Genomic DNA, 18,127 nt, shown 5'->3' on the forward strand with positions numbered 1-18,127 from the left:
GCAAATTAATTTTGAAAATTCCTGAGTTCAACAGCTATAAGATATTTTGCCATTTTTCTCTTAATGTTTATTTGAATTTGAACAAGAGAGAAGCTTGCAAATATTTTTAAACATGGAACAAATACAATTTAATACCTTAAGAAGAACATGTGGCATTTTACTGTATGTTATCTTCAATAAAGGTACATATCATACAAACAAGTTGACACACTATGGTTTAATGACTTCCAAAAAGTTACTTTCGAGTTATCTAGTAAATAGAAAGAATTCTTAGGACAGTTACTATTGAAGAGATCCTCTCTGAACTGTTCATGTGGAGTTATACGTTTCTCCTCAATAATATTTACATCTATCTCCAAGAGGAAGAACAATATATAGTGATAATAAGTATTAATGGTCATTTTCATAATTGAAGCCTGTAGATTGTTGATAGGATAAACACTAGAATTTCAAATGTACATGATTATTTGAATTTTTATACAAAAGTGAACATAGAACTTTATTTTTGTAATTTAGGTTTAGAATTTCTTTTCACCTACAAAACATCCTGACATGAATCCAAGTTTCACTGTAATCCTAAGATGAAAGTCATTAGAAATTCCATCGCAGACTTCAAAATAGTGAATATATTCCACTTTTCTCTACTCAAGTGTCATATAGACCACTGATTAAAATATTATTACCAGACATCTAGTCATGAAGTTAGAATGGGTATCTATTGTTACAATTGTTTTCTATTCTAATCTATCCCTTCATCTGTATTTCCAGAAAAATCATTTGAAATATAGGAATTCTATGAATAGATGGAAATAGTCTCTTCCAGTTATAAATATTTGGTGTGTGTGTTCATAAATTTTGATTTCCCTTTATTGGGTAGTTTAGGGGATGGGTCTTACATCTGGTTCTCTCTTCCTTATACAAATTTATTCATATGATGGAAGCTCGCTGGATGATTTTATGTTTTCTGGGTAAACAGTGCCTGTGACTTAGTTCATTACCCTCGTTCTCAGCGTAAGTGGAAGAGACTAATCAAAAACTTTATGTAGCCTGTTCTGATGAGGATCATAGAAAAATGAGGAGAGCAACCTACTGCAGTGTAATTTTTTTCAAGATATATGAAGGTAATGCTCATGAAGCCTCTAAATAATGAGGGAGACAGTGTCCCTATTAGCAATCTTTTATCACCAAACAAAGCTTCCAAAAATGATACTAGGTTATATGCAATTGAGGTGGTGGCCAAGGGCATCCCATAGAAGTCTTCAAATATTGTAGGCTGTGTCCAAGGCAATAGATTGCCTTCCACAAATTGACAGCAACTCTAGATTATTGAAAATAACACCCATTTATTTCATCAAACATGGAGAGGTTAAACTGGTGCCTACATAGAAACTCCACAGCTATATTCTTAATTTTGTGGTATGGGAAGGCACACTGCAGGCCACCAAAAGATAAGAATAAATGTGAACAAAGCCACAAAACCTTTGATCTACAATATGTCTTGCCTGCAAAATATACGAAGGCAATGGCAGCACAAAGTTTGTGAAAGTAGTAACCAATCAGTGTCTTATTTGACTGAAGGTTCATGCCATGAGATGTACCCCGTACTGCACAGGTAAACAGGAACCAGATAATAGCTCAGAAACCTAGGTTAAAATAAACTATTACCGATGAGATAGATAGATAGATAGATAGATAGATAGATAGATAGATAGATAGATAGATGATAGATAAATAGATAGAGATAGATAGATAGATGATAGATAGATAGATAGATAGATAGATAGATAGATAGATAGATGATAGATGATAGATAGATATAGATAGATAGATAGATAGATAGATAGATAGATAGATAGATGATAGATAGAGATAGATAGATGATAGAGATAGATATAGAGATAGATAGATATAGAGATAGATAGAGAGAGATGATAGATAGAGATAGATAGATGATAGAGATAGATATATAGATAGATAGATATAGAGATAGATAGAGAGAGAGAGAGAGAGATGATAGAGATAGATAGATAGATAGATAGATAGATAGATAGATAGATAGATAGATAGATAGATGATAGATGATAGATAGATATAGATAGATAGATAGATAGATAGATAGATGATAGATAGAGATAGATAGATGATAGAGATAGATATAGAGATAGATAGATATAGAGATAGATAGAGAGAGATGATAGATAGAGATAGATAGATGATAGAGATAGATATATAGATAGATAGATATAGAGATAGATAGAGAGAGAGAGAGAGAGATGATAGAGATAGATAGATAGATAGATAGATAGATAGATAGATAGATAGATGATAGATGATAGATAGATATAGATAGATAGATAGATAGATAGATAGATAGATAGATAGATGATAGATAGAGATAGATAGATGATAGAGATAGATATAGAGATAGATAGATATAGAGATAGATAGAGAGAGATGATAGATAGAGATAGATAGATGATAGAGATAGATATATAGATAGATAGATATAGAGATAGATAGAGAGAGAGAGAGAGATGATAGAGATAGATAGATAGATAGATAGATAGATAGATAGATAGATGATAGATGATAGATAGATATAGATAGATAGATAGATAGATAGATAGATAGATAGATAGATAGATAGATAGATAGATGATAGATAGAGATAGATAGATGATAGAGATAGATATAGAGATAGATAGATATAGAGATAGATAGAGAGAGATGATAGATAGAGATAGATAGATGATAGAGATAGATATATAGATAGATAGATATAGAGATAGATAGAGAGAGAGAGAGAGATGATAGAGATAGATAGATAGATAGATAGATAGATAGATAGATAGAGATGATAGAGATAGATAGATAGATAGATATAGTGATAGATAGATAGATAGATAATTAGATAGATAGATAGATAGATAGATAGATAGATGATAGATAGATAGATAGATAGATAGATAGATAGATAGATAGATAGATAGATGTTAGATGATAGATAGATATAGATAGATAGATGTTAGATGATAGATAGATATAGATAGATAGATAGATGTTAGATGATAGATAGATATAGATAGATAGATAGATATTTAAAAGTGAGCTAGTTCTTGATGGCTTGGGAGGCTGAAACAGGCAGATCTTTGTGAGTTCAATGACAGCCTGTTATTCATAGCAATTTCCAGGATAGCCAAGGCTATACAGAAATCCTGTCTCTAAACAAATAATTAAACACATAAAAATGTTTAAAAAATAAAAATTGTGATAAAAGATGACTCCTAAATATATTTTGCTTTACTCATTGATCAGTGCCTTACTCAGAGAATCTTCCTCTTTGAGCACATGAGAACAAATACAGAGACCACCAGCTAGACATTATAAAAAGAATGATACATAGTTTTAAGTGTGATACTTTCATAAAGTTTGGCCCTTCAGAGCTCAGAGAACCCTGTATAAGAGTCAGGTAGAAATGTTGTAAGAGGCAGAGGGGACACAAGGAGAACAAGGCCCTCTGGGTCAAATGGGCAAAACTCATACAAACTCATAGAGACTGACATGGCAAGCAAAAGGGCTGCATGGGTCTGAACCAATTCAGATTAGTATTATTGTATGACTCATGAATTTCTGAACAAGTGGGTCTTTGATACTTGTGATTTCTTTTAGGGCTCTTTTTCTGCTGTTGGTTTGTACTGTTCAACTTCAATTTGATGGTTTCTGCTTTCTCTTATTTTGTTTTTGTTTTTTTAAAGACAAATTCCAGGTCCATTCACAGATTGAAATAAAGTTCTTTCATAATTGAGAGTTGTTAACTTTTTATGCACATGAGGGAGATACATGTGATCAATTATTTTATTTTATGTACTTATTAAAGAAATATCAGTCATTTTAATTACTGAAAAATAATGTGCTTTCAAATTATCCAAATTGCTAGGCTTAGTATACGCTTTTCATAAAGACAACTCAAAACATATTTACAGTAAGTTCTAAACTGAAAATAAATAAAAATGAGTAAATAAATAAAACTTGTCAACAGTGCCTGTAATAACATTTTATTGGACCTTGTTTGTCAGAGTGACATAATTCATCTGCCAACTCCTAGAGCTCTCACTGGCAGAGATAGTTTATGGCACACTTTCTGCTTCTATCTCTCATTCATAACATTTCTGAGGAAAGTATGTGACAGAATCCAATTCTTTACAAGTACTTCTTTTAGAGGGTTCTTCAAAGTACTCTGTCTAGCATGGAGACTAACCTCTAACCTCATAGGGAGAACTTGTTTCATGATACAAACAATAGCATTAGCGTTCCTGGATTCTGCTACCATTCACTTATTCATAAAGACAAATTTCAAAAGGCAACAGAAGTAGAACTTAGTGGAGCTAGAGAGATGGATCACAGATTAAGAGCACTGACTGCTCTTCCAGAGGTGCTAGGGTATATTCTCAGCAACCACACAATGTCTCATAATGATGTATTGTGAGATCTGGTGCTCTCTTCTGGCTTGCAGGTATATATGCAGGCAGAATATTGTATACATAATAAACACACACACACACACACACGTGTATTTATATCCATTTGCACACAATTGCACGTCTGTGTCATGCACATGCTTGCTATCCTTTGGATATTCCACTTGATACATCCTGTAGCATTTTCCAAATCTGCTAACATAGAATTCCATTTAAAAGAAAAAGTAGAATGTGGATATATCTGCTTTCAAAAACCATCATTCCATATACTTGTTTTAGATAGCAATTGCCAAAGTCAGATTTAGAATGGAAAAATCTTAGTGCTTATATCCACCATTGATATGAATTGTTTTTCCCCAAAAGGATCAATGAATACCAATAAAATAAAATTATAATTTCAAGAAGAAAGATATTTGATCAGAAAAAAAACAACAATCTTAATCTACTCACTGTGACTATTAATGAGAAATAACTAAATGCCTATATTCAAAATTCTATGTGGTTATGTCTGTTATTCAAGCATTCAAGAGGCTGAAGATATCAGAAGTCAGTACTTGGGAGTTGGTTCTCTCCTTCTAATGCATGGATATGGGGATTGAATGTATATGGTCAGACTTGTCCTACAGTTTCATCTCTTCCTCCTGTCTTACTCTACTAAATGTAACACTCAGTTGTCTGAGCTACTGTATTCTGAAACATTTTATTATCAAAATAGAGCTAGTCAGTTAAAACCTAAAAACTAAGTAAAATCTAAAATAAATAAAACATGAGAATACTTTATGTAGTTCTAGGCCTACTCGGCCAGCCATTTCACTAACCTTTTCCCAGCAAGATGATCTTGCACTCATGAATCATCATCACAGCTACTTACATACCTATTAATCTTTGCCTTTCAGTCCTTATCCTTCCATATCTCCCACAACCAACATTTTCTCTTAGTCTCCCTCTTTATCCCTCCTCATCATCATTTTCCCCCTCTTCCTCTTCAACTTCTTTTCCATTGCTGTGAATTAAACCCTTGGTAGGCAAACAACTCATATCTTTAGATCTACGGATCTGTTCCAGAATACATTTCTGCGATTGCTTACATCTTGAGTATATTTTATATCTGGAATAATTAATGATATCATTGATGCTCACATTCTTCGCATCTTTGCATATGTCTTGAAGAGTGAGCTAATGTGAACTTCATCTCAAGTGTTAAAAAGTGAACTGTTGGACATTCAGAATTTTAGAAAAAAAATTAAATCGACTTTATAGTTTATTTTCTAAACCATGTGTCTTTGGCATATAAATGCTTTAAAAAGCAAGTCAGATGCCTACTTACTTGCAAAATATATCTTCATTGTCTTTATTTATAATACAGTGACCCCCATGGCACCGTACACATTTGTCAATCTCACATTTTGGTCCTTCATAGCGTGTTGGGCAGACACATTCAACACTTCCATCATTCCCAATGGTACATGATTCTGAATTCACACAATAGTGGTGGCACACATCTAGGAAGAAGAAACAACCAAACATTTAAACGATGTCATGAGATATTTTTTTAGTCTTATAAATTATGTTATTTTATTTAATATGATAATGGTCACACAATAGATTAAATAATTTTTAAAATAAGATTGTACAATATACAAAAGTAACTTCTCTGATAAGGCCTTGATTCCTCTTTTTGTTTCTGTTCCTAAGTTGGGCTTCATTTCATCCTGCTAAGATAAGTGTTACACTGATGCAATGTTAGTAGATGCACTCTTTTTGTTCTGATTTGCAAAGCTTAAGATTCTTTAGCGTTCTTTCCAATGAACAGTAAAAGTGCATCTGGCTGTAAGTAGAAAGGCTTGAAATTTCTTTAAGAAAGTCATGATTGCCCTTCTGTCCTCTGTCTAGGCTTTGAGCTATAGATGGTGAGTAGATAAAAATCCAAAGGAAAGCTGATTGCAAAATTGGCTGATACTTTATGGGTGCAAAGTAACATAGACATCACACCTTCCTCACTTCTCCTATATGATCACTAAAATAACCCACCCTCCAGTATGAAACATTCCCATTAAATCTAAGCTTCTATTTCAAAGGATCATTTAGGAGCATTACAGAATAATTTCCTAATGACAAAGAAATACTTCCTTCATGTGATCCTTCTTGAAGATTCACAGTTCAACAAAGGGCATTAAATAAACTATTAATATACATTTAGAATTATTATGCTTCAATGACTTAAAAAAGATGACAGAATAAAAAACCAGCTATCTCATGGCATGGTTGTTACTGGTAATTTGTACATTTATAAAATGAGGGAGTCATTGTGAAGAAAGAAATACAGAATACAATAAAATTCAGAAAGAGTAAAGACTCCTAGAGAGCCAGTTCCTGATATTTCTGAAGATCCTAAATATACAACTACATAAATATACACTATATTTTTACTTTATAGGATCTTTATATAACTTCTAAAAATAAGCCCTGATAACAGGCATAATTATGAATTCAAAAATTCATAATTTAATAAACATTTGATAGTTTAGGCCCCATAATCATCTTCACTGTAACCCCACTGTGCCCCAAGAGCAGTGGTTAACTGAATTCTCCAGAGCATCTCATGGACAAAGGTTTTCAACTGTTTCCCAGTATGCATAAAATGTAGAAGAATTTCTTGGTGGGCCCACAATTGAATTCTATAAACCTTCAATGAAAATTTATGTTGGAATGACATAAGAAAAAATGCCCTAAATGTGAGTGACTTGGAGGCTAACTTCAGTCCTTTAACATCCTACCAACTTTACTTCACCAGGCTTACTCTTTTTACCTTCAATCCCAGGTACTGATGCTAATTCCAGTAAAGATTACATCATGAATCTCTTCTCACACCTCAATTTGCCTCATTACCCCATTTGCATCATCAAGGATGTTTTGAGTAAAGTCATGTCTGTATTGATTATTATAGTTAAACACTCATTTTAAAATATCTTCTATATGCTAGGAACATGTGTTTGTTGCTGTTAAGCTGAAGTACAGAGTGATTTATAAGGCATATAGAAGATCATACTTGAATTAATAAGAGAGTAGAAATTTATACATGAATAGGACTAGGTCTTGAGAAAAGAAATCTTATATTAATAATGATGTCACATATTTTTCTGAGAAAAATGCTGAAAATTATTTCAAATAACTCTATCATATTTCAAATAACTCTACCATTATGTCTCTAAAATTAAAAATTAATGTGCCATATGGTGGCTATCCTAATCCCTAATGACATGTGTTGTACAGAGTGTTCCATACAGCAGCAGACCTAAGATACTTGTGTGACACCATTAAAACCTATGATATAAGCTTAGGGACACATCAGATTACTATACAAGAGCCACAGTTTCACAGATCAGGGTCATTCTCAGACTCCTCTTCTATCTCAAGTTACACATTCGCTGTCTCTATATGTAGTTTCAGACATGAAAGAGATGTTTCGCCATTTACATCATCGGTTTGTTAGATAACATTTGAAATGTAAATAAAGAAAATAGCCAATAAAGTCAAAAGGAAAAAGAAAAAAAGAAAAGAAATAAAAAGAAAGCACAATATGTGAATAGAAAATAGACTACGTTGGACTTAAACAGCAGATTTTAACTGTAGAAGGAAACTTAAATAAAAGCTTAAATAAGATTGGAGACTCAGGCAGCCTTGCCTTTTTACATGGGGTCTCAATATCTGAACCCAAGTCCTTATGTTTGTATCACAAGTAATTTAACTGAGACATCTTCCTTGCTACCCATGACCTTATTTTTCTATTTTGCACAGTACTTTTGTTATAAAAACAGAGAAATAAATATAAAAATACAAAAATAATAAACCTTCTTATAAGAAATATTTTTCCTGTTTCAAATTTGGGTTTAATAAAACAGACAAACTTCATTATTATGTTAATTAAACACATAATAAACTCTTACTAGATGTATATCTCTTTCATCAGGATTGTATGTAAAAATTTAGCTATTATAAAAATATAATACATATGAATATTTCTGTAGATAAACTTAAAAATATTTTAAGATATTTAAAGAATAAAGATCTTTAAGGAATAAAGACCATGCTGAAAAAATAGTTTCTCTAAATGTAGTTAGAAGACAGACATAAATCTTAGAAACTCCATGTTTGACTGCTGGTGACCCATCTCACACCTGTTAGTCCTCTCTTCCTCTACTTTCTGTTTTATTCTCTTTCCTCTCCATTCATGCCTTTAATCTTTGTTTCCTTAGTTCTCTTATTACTTCATAGCTTCTTTACTTTTCTTTTTCTATTGTCAAAACCCCTGCCTGCCTCAATCTATGAATTTTAAATCTAAATGTTAATATATTTTTATGTACCTTACTCCAAGGCTTTTTCAGCCACTTATGCTGCAAATTGATAGTATGGATAGACAGGTGATATATTATACATGATAGATAGGTGAGTTGAAAGATTATACACACACACACATACATTTGATAAATAGGAAAATATAAAGATAACCATAGATTATGTATAGGTTATAGATGAGAATTGATGATAGAAAAGTAGTTGATTGATGATAAATAGATGGAAACAATAAGGTAGATATAATAAATAAATATAATAAAATAGATGATAGATAAATAGATGGGTATATGGATAAATTATGGATCTATAAGTGATGGCTTGATTGAAGATTGATAATATAGATAAATAAGCAGACATATCAATGATAGAGTATAGACAAATGAATGAATGGAGAGACAGTGATATAATGAATAAATGACAGATACGTTGAAGACTTTTAGCAGATAGATAATATTCAGATGATAGATTAGAGATAATATAATTATGTGTTCCTATTCACATTACTTTTTGTAATACTTTTTTCCATTCATGGATATTCAAGGGAAGTTGACCTTTCTCACTACAAATTTGCATACTTCTTGAAGCCATATGTAAAAAAAGCCTTACTTAATCAAACAGAAAACTAGGTCCCATATTTACTGTGGAGTTAGTCATATACAGACACAAAGCATTTCTTAACATATACAAGAAAATTGAAATAAAACTTTGAATATTATCAGATCATCATGGATTAAAGCTGGATATTAACAACAAAAACAACAAAATTTACAAACTATTGGAAACTGAACAACTCTCTACTGAATGAAAAAATGTGTCAGGAAAAAATAAAGAAATGAAAGACTTTACAGAATTAAACAAAGATGCATACACAGCATATTCAAACTTATGAGACACAAAGAAAGTAGTGCTATCAGGGTCCCCAATGGAGGAGGTAGAAAAAGGATCCAAGGAGATGAAGGGATTTTCTGCCCCATAGGAGGAACAGCAATATGACCCCCAGAGCTCCCAGGGACTAAACCACCAACCAAAGATTACACATGGAGGGACACAAGGCTCCATCTGCATATGTAGCAGAGGATGGACTTGTGGGATATTAATGAGAGGATAGACCTTTGGTCTTGTGAAATTCGATGCCCCAGTGTAGGGGAATGCCAGGACAGGGAAGTGGGAGTTGCTGGGTTAGTGAGCAGGGGAAGGGGCAATGGGATAGGGCTGTTTTTGGAGGGAAATGAGGAAAGGGGATAAAATTTGAAATGTAAATAAAGAAAATATCTAATAATAATAAAAAAGAAAGTGGTGCTAAGACAAAAGTTCATAGACTCTGTGCTTACAAACAAACAGCAAACAGAAAGCTGAAATCAAAAAAATAAATAAAACAGCAAAACAGTAGAAAGAAATAGAGTTAATCTTTTCAGGAAATCATGAAGATAAAAGAAAACCTTATCCAAATTAGTTAAAAGGACAAACAGATGATCTAAAACAATAAAATCAAACCCAAAACGTGGTACATAAAAACCCTGAAGAATCCAGAGAATCATAAGAATTGCCAATCCCTGACTATTATGAACAAAAGGTGTTAGGAAAATTGTTGAACATGTGTCCTTCTGTTATGGGGAAGCAGTTTTTGGGTATATGCCTAGGAGTGGTATATCTAAGTCTTGATGTCGATCAATTCCAATTTTTTTAAACTGCCTTATTGACATGTAAAGTGGCTCTAAGTGTTTGTTCCTTTGGTGGCATTCTGAACAAAGTCACAGATGCTTCTGGCACCAGCTCTGTGCACACTCACAAATTTTGAAGGCACTGACTGTCTGTATATTTATAGAGGACTCAGGGCCCAGCTCTGTGCACACTCACAGATGAAACTACTCTGTGCACACTGATCCAGATTCCAGGCACTGGTTCCTCTGCAAAACCTAAAACTAGCTGTCTCTTGTAGTGGCCCAAGGAGTTCAGGACATGAATAGTGAAAATACAGTTGAAAACTTCAAAAGAGAGGTATCAACTTCCCTGGACAAAGGAAAATTAGGAAGACAGAGGAGGAAATTAGACAGCCAGTAGACAGCATGAGGATTTCAAGTAAGGAACAAAAGGTTTGAACTTCTGGGAGAGGAATCACTGTTGGAGAAATAACCATGTTTCAAAGTTTGAAGAAAGGACACTGGGAACATGCTGTGTGGCGCAGACTGAGCCAAGAGCTTAGGTGAATGAAGGTTCCGTTTTCTTCTCATCAAGACAAAAAGAATTTTGAGACAACAGGTAAACTGTGTTCTATAACTTGTGCCACTGTAACTGGGACTGTTCCGAAAAATCTCAAAATGTGACAGATGTGGAGGCCACTGGTGATTGTAGGGCATTCCACTTCCTGTGTCAATAGTGTCACAGTTATGGCCTCAGTCCCTGTTTGTCTTTGTAATAAAAACAACTGAAAATATTACTTTTTAACATGATTGTTTTCAGTGTTTATATAGGCTTGCTATTAGCTTAATAACTCAATTTTAAAATTCCTTTAAAAATGGTGTAGAAACTGGGAAGATCAGATTACAATAGGTCACTATATGGACAGGCTGTATGGTGGGTTGCTATAAAAAGAGAAGCCTGAATTTGCAGTCATACAAACTTCAGATCTTATCGTCTTTAACAAGAAGTATAAGAATAAATTCTTCAATTTAATTTTGGAGACTTAGAAAACTCATCCCAATGGTAGTGTGGATAGTTTAGTATTACTATCCTCAGATATTGTTGATTTCACAAATAACACCTGTATTTAAATGCACAAATCTGTGTTTATTTGCTTTGATTGATAGCAGGAATCCTGACTTTAAAGAAATATGAAAATTCGGCTCTATTTGTTCTTAAGCAAACATCTTAAAGAATATTAAATTTTAGCTTCACTATTTTTTATATTTCTTTTTTTAACCTAGATTGCTACTACCAAATTTAATTTGCATTCAGACCTCTGGATTTTACCTTGCTACTGAAGTACTGAGTGGTTCTAACTCAGCACAACTAAGACTGATGTTTTACCTCCCACTAAAAGCCTGTAATTAGGTGCCATAATGAGCTTATCTGTCATTCCTTCATTTACCAGGGCGGGGGGCTGGGGGTGGGGGCAGTATATATGCCAGGCATGCTTTTGACAGAACACTAGGCTCAGTGAACTTTACTGCCTCACACTGATGGATTCTGAATTTATTACACTTCATCAGATGTTAGATTTGTCATTTTAATGGCAAAGCCTGAGAACAGCATCGTTGTTCTCCTGGATGTTTGCAGACGTCTTGATCAACAACTCCTCCGGTCTAATTCTGACTGCTTCAAGTCCTTGGGCAACTTATTTAACCTCTGTCTAAGGATTAATTGGTTAATTTAAATAAGTGCTTTGCAGTAAAAGGCGGGAAGCATTCTGATTGCTAATAGTGAAGATAGCACAGACTGGTAAAGTAGTGGGCTACCACACACTGTGATTCTATTAAGTTGTCAATTAAGATGCAAGCTAACTGAATTTGTTCTTTTTCAAGAATATAAATTTCTATAATGAGAGTTATATAGCATTCTAAGGCTGTCGAAAAAGAATCAAGAATGCTGATTATTCAATTTAAAAATAAAGAAGGATAACTGATAGAGCACAATGTATCAGTTGTTAGACTAGGCTAATGAACCAAAGTTTTTAAAATACTGAATCCAAATGGAATGTAGTATGAATTCCTGTATGTATATGTATATGTCTTAAGATAGGGTGGAGGACTAAGAGTAACAATGTCAAGGTCATTCTTCATCATGTATATGTATATGTATATGTATATGTATATGTATATGTATATGTATATGTATATGTATATGTATATGTATATGTATATGTATATGTATATGATGTATATGTGTATATGTATATGTATATGTATATGTATATGTCTATGTATATGTATATGTATATGTATATGTATATGTAATGTGGGGGGGGCAGCTTGGCCACTTTGGATTATATAATACCCTTTACTTTAAAAGGAAACAAAACTAAACAGCAGGAGCAATAACGACAACAAACATACCACAAACACACACACTAGCTATAGATTATTAACATATTGACCAGATATTTTTATACAACATATTGATTGCTTTTTCATGAAAGTGTTCAGTCTACCTTCATTTGGATTTATCTATGAAAATGTTATTTGTTTGTTCAACAACTCCTTTTGGAAGAAACTTTTAAAAGAATCTCAGATCTGAGAAACATACAATAAACAAAATAACAGAATGGACAAACCAGAAGTCCTATAAACAGAAACTTCGAAGAGGAAGAAAATGCCAGTTTAAACTTAGATGGGGCATGATGATTTACAAAGGGTATTAGCAAGTGCTGGATATAGTCTCATTGGCAGAGAAGTTTCATATATATGGATGATAGTCATGACTATGGCCTTACTAGAATAAAGGAGAGGTTATAAAATCAACTCTTTGTGGGACAGTAGCTAGAATTGCCCTCATTTCCTAGAAATCATTATAGATTGTGAGAATGCTGGAGCACAAAAGAGAAATTAGTGCATTAGTAGGAAGCAGTTATGCTGAGATCCTCTGCTGTGCTGCTGGGAGAGGAATGAAAGAATGAGGGAACGGAGAAGAGTCTCATGGAACAAAAGCACAATTGTAGCTGAATTGTATTTTCATTTAACTGCTGTTCAACACATACAAAATTTTATAACAAGGGACAGTAGACATAGTGTAGTGACATCTATATATTGTCAAAAAAAAGCTTGGCCTCATATGAGAAGAAATAAAGCTTTCAAAAGGAAATGGAAACTAAAAACTAACCATTCCTTCTTACAGCAGATGTGTTCACATAGTAATGCCAGGGCATGATAATTAATGCTGTACTGCCAAATCAATAGTGTACATAACATGACTATGTACTGTTGCCTGTACTCCCTTTACTGACCAAAGATGTGAAGCATGCTTTGAGGAACATTAAATGAATTTAAGGATTGAGACATGAATGTCTATTGCCTGGTTTAGATCTTGGCTCTAACAATTTACACTAGTATGCCATCCATGAAAAAGACTCTTTATGTTGCACTGGTGGAATTTTGTTGAAACAATGATTTAAAAAAAAAAGAAGAAGAAGAAAAAAAAATTGAAAAGAAAAAAAGCATACTCAGTGCATTGTGGAAAAAAGAAAATGAACAAGAGTCATCAATTTAGGTGTTACAAAAACCCCACATGTAAGTAAAATCATCCTGACACTAAGTTCCAAATTTTATTCCCCTTAAGAAACATCTAAAAATACTTAAATAATATATACTCATGGATTTATAAAAGAAAATGATGCCTTGAAAATAGCATTTTGAAAAGAAAAATAACTTTATTGTAAAATGTGAGACTCTGCAAAGGATTCAGTACTGGGAGTGAGAAAAACAAGAGATGAAGATAGTACTTGCAATCACATCAATATTTAAGCTAGAATGTAATATTTTATCCTCAGAAAAATGCACAAAAGAGCCAGCAAAGAAACAACAGATAAAATAGAAATGGGAGCAGGAGAGAATAGTGTCTATAAACATGAAGAAAGAAGTTGTCTTGAGAAACAAGGATCAAGAAACTGATGAAAGCCAACGTAAAACAGGAATTGTTGTTTGACCACTGAACATAGCATAATCAATCAACTTGGGTCTCATAAGGGCTGCTTCTCCAGTACAGCAAAGGCAGAATCTTAATAGAAGTGAAGTCGATGGAGAAATAGAGACAGAAATATGACAACAAAAATGTTTGAAAAGAATGATACTACCTGGTAAAAGAAGAGCTGAGACCAGGGAAATGAAGTTGAAGTTGGGAGTAACAGATACTGGTATAGGGTGTTTTGGATTTGTCTTTTTCAAAAAAGAAAAAGAAAAAAAAAAAAAACAGTGCTAGAAAGCAAAAGGACTAGGAAACTGCAAAGAGGAATTCTGTTTCTGTCCAGATATGTGAGGATGAGACCATTAACACACAAACTGAGCTGTCTCTAGTTGTGCTTCTTAGGAGAGGTAAGGGATGGAAAAGAATCAAGATCCCTACAGGTTTCCAGGAGTAGAAAGAAGGGGGAAAGTTAAGGATACAAATATGGAGATGATTATAGTAGAGAGAGTTTGAATTTAAGCTGGGAAAGAAAACAGATAAAATCTTTTAAAATAGGATAAAAATAATGGAAAAATTATTGGAGTTAAAGTGACAAGAAGACAGTTTAAGAACCTGGAAAAAAAAGGGCTGTAGCTAAAATGAAGAGAGGAGAGAGTATAAATGTGAACCATAGTATTACTTAATGCAAACATCAAAGCTTGCTGCTGGCAAGCTGAGGGAGGACACTGGTACTCACAGTACTGGCATCTGTCTCCAGTGTAGTCTGCCTGGCAATGGCAGTAAGGCTGGTTCCCAGCAGTGACAACACAGCTTCCACCATTGTGACAAGAGTCTTCGCAGACTGCCTTGCCGCAGTTGGGCCCAGTAAAGCCCAGGGCACAGATACAGGTGGGTCTTCCTATTGGACAAAAGAAACAAAGCTGTGCTGTTAACCTTAAATGGAACTTCTGTAGATAAAGTTAGGGCACGAGGTTTCTGGCAAAGTTGTGTCTACAATTTCTCTCTGACTTTATTATACCAAAAGCTCTTCAGTTTCAGTTGAGCTGTATATCCAAGGAAGTATAAACTAAACATATCTGACATTCAGTTAGGTCATTTTGCGAGTGTTTTATGAATAACTGTACTTCTACATTGTTTTTTTTTTTTGCTCATATATGTCTACTTTTTCAATTATTTTTAACTTATATATGATATCACAGAGTTTACTTTGTTATAAAATTCAGATAATCATAATTTGTCATTGTTCATTCAGTGTTCACCACTGCTGGCTATACACAAACCATCAGTGGATAAGTACTTCAGCATGCATTTTAATAAATAAAGACAATTATGTTATAGATAATTGTTACATATTTTAATGAAGTTTTCTTAACTTAAGTAAACATGGAGACATTTAGTGTTTAATGCATACCCACTGGGACTTAATTTATCTAGTCTTGATGTTTACTCGTGTTTAAAAAATTACTGTGTAGCTTACTAAATATTGTATGTTCAACACAGTAGAACATTTTCTAGATTATCTTTGAACATTTCCCTTATTCTTTTCTGTGAAAGTAATTTATCACCATAGCAAACATTCTTTATGTTTTACACAATACATATAAAAGGTGTATCTTTCAGGCTGGCCTGTCACTAAAGCAGGAACCGCTTTGGCAGACACAGATAGAAGAAAAGCATCTATTGCAATCACATAAAGGTAAACACAAAAGCATAAATGGCAATAAGCAAATTCAGTCACCAGGCTCAGCCAGGGCTCACAGCCAGTGCCTTTGCCATAAGAGCTTTCATCTTTGGTAATCTGGAAGCAAAATAAAATTGCCTGAGAAATAGATGAGATACATATTATTATGGTTTTAAATATAATCATATGATTATTTTACACATGGCCATAGATTCCATATAGCCCATATTTTTAATAAATTTTTATTTGTTGTAGAATTTAGGGTAAAATGAATCCATCAAATATCAGCAATATGCCTGCTGGATCAAGAAGAGTACGATGAAAACAAAACTTTGACATCAGTGCAAATGGGATACTCCATATGACCTGCACCTAGACAAGAGCTATAAGAGATCAGTGGATGATGAGAGTGTGAGAATACATTGGCTTTAGGAACAAACTTCCAAGTATACAGCCTATATTTAACATAGCATTTATAAGGAATAAAATATGTTTAAGTAAAATTCACCTGCATTTCTTAGAGAATGAAAAATATCTACAGTGTATTCAGTAAGTTCTAATTACTTTGAAAGAATGCTACACCCTTAAAACCACTAGTAATTTGCTCTAAACAAACAAAGTCATACATAATTTTATGATGAACAGCACTGCTTTACAAATAAATTATTTATAAATCTTGTTTGGTGCTAGATAAATGTTTACTAATGCTCCAGAAACAAGGAGATTATTAGAGCTGAGTATGTTCATTATTTTTGTTGCCAAAAATGATTTACTGAATATTAGCAGGATGTTTCCTTATAGTGGTAACAAATGTTTTTTCCATTGATTGCTGAAATAAAGAGAAAATAGTTCATCTGGCAAATTAGTGGATGAACATAAAGACAGGAAAAGGGAGCAGACTGAGGTGGTAATTTTGTCACATGGTGACTGAAGAAAACCAGAACATGTCAAAAATGAATTATTTATTCTCTTACTAAGGATTCATACAATACTCAAAGAGAAATAATTCATGCCAAGAGTAATGAAAATTAGCTCAAGCCAATAAGTAGCAGTGAACAAAGAAGCCCAAGAGCATTAGAAAATTCATGGCACCATAAAAAATAACATACAAATACTAATGATGGGAAAATTCTATTTAACTTTCTGGGCATTTTTATCTTTTTTTCCCAATATTTTATTAGGTATTTACTTTATTTACATTTCAAATGCTACCCTGAAAGTCCACTATACACCCAGACCACTGCTCCCCTACCCATCTACTCCCACTTCTTGGCCCTGGTGTTTCCCCTGTACTGGGGCATATAAAGTATGCTAGACCAAGGGGCCTCTCTTCCCAATGATGGCCAACTAGGCCATCTTCTGCTACATATGCAGCTAGAGACACGAGCTCTGGGGGTACTGGTTAGTTAATATTATTATTCCACCTATAGGGTTGCAGACCCCTTCAGCTCCTTGGGTACTTTCTCTAGCTCCTCCACTGGGGGCCCTGTGTTCCATCCAATAGCTGACTGTGAGCATCCACTTCTGTGTTTGCCAGACACTGGCATAGCCTCACAAGAGACAGCTATATCAGGGTCCTTTAAGGAAAATCTTGGTAGCATATGCCATAGTGTCTGTGTTTGGTGGCTGATTATAGGATGGATCCCCGGGTGGGGCAGTCTCTGAATGGTCCATCCTTTCGACTCAGCTCTAAACTTTGTCTCTTTAACTCCTTCCATGGGTGTTTTGTTCCCAATTAATCCTTCAACAAACCTAAAAGAAGACAGCCACAAGAACAGAATCCCAACTCTATGCTTTCTTTTTTGTCTTATAGACAGCATTTTCACAAACGTTACAGGCTATAGCCATTGATCATGGTTTTCCTGAGAATTCGATAGTAATACTACATGCTGAAGACCTCAAATATTTGAGCTAGAGGACATGGATAAAGCAAGTTGGCAATGACTTTGAAGCTGAATTCCTATTGGCTAGAGAGCAGTGGAATGTATGTTATGTG

The 18,127-nt window shown here is 33.7% G+C and overlaps 1 protein-coding gene across 7 annotated transcripts in view; it reads right to left on the minus strand.

Annotated features, from left to right (window-relative positions):
- Window positions 1-18,127, minus strand: part of Lrp1b (low density lipoprotein-related protein 1B) — a 2,058,309-nt gene that overhangs the window by 36,611 nt on the left and 2,003,571 nt on the right. For all 7 annotated transcript variants that reach the window (XM_006498463.4, XM_006498461.4, XM_017319348.2 and 4 more), the window contains 2 exons: window positions 15,187-15,348; window positions 5,806-5,980 (listed from right to left, as the gene is read on the minus strand). In XM_006498463.4, coding sequence (XP_006498526.1) covers window positions 5,806-5,980; window positions 15,187-15,348 — 337 coding nt within the window. The remainder of the gene's footprint in view (window positions 1-5,805; window positions 5,981-15,186; window positions 15,349-18,127) is intronic.

The sequence above is a fragment of the Mus musculus genome, chromosome 2 (genome assembly GCF_000001635.26).
Source record: "Mus musculus strain C57BL/6J chromosome 2, GRCm38.p6 C57BL/6J".
In the NCBI taxonomy this organism is placed as follows: Eukaryota; Metazoa; Chordata; class Mammalia; order Rodentia; family Muridae; genus Mus; species Mus musculus.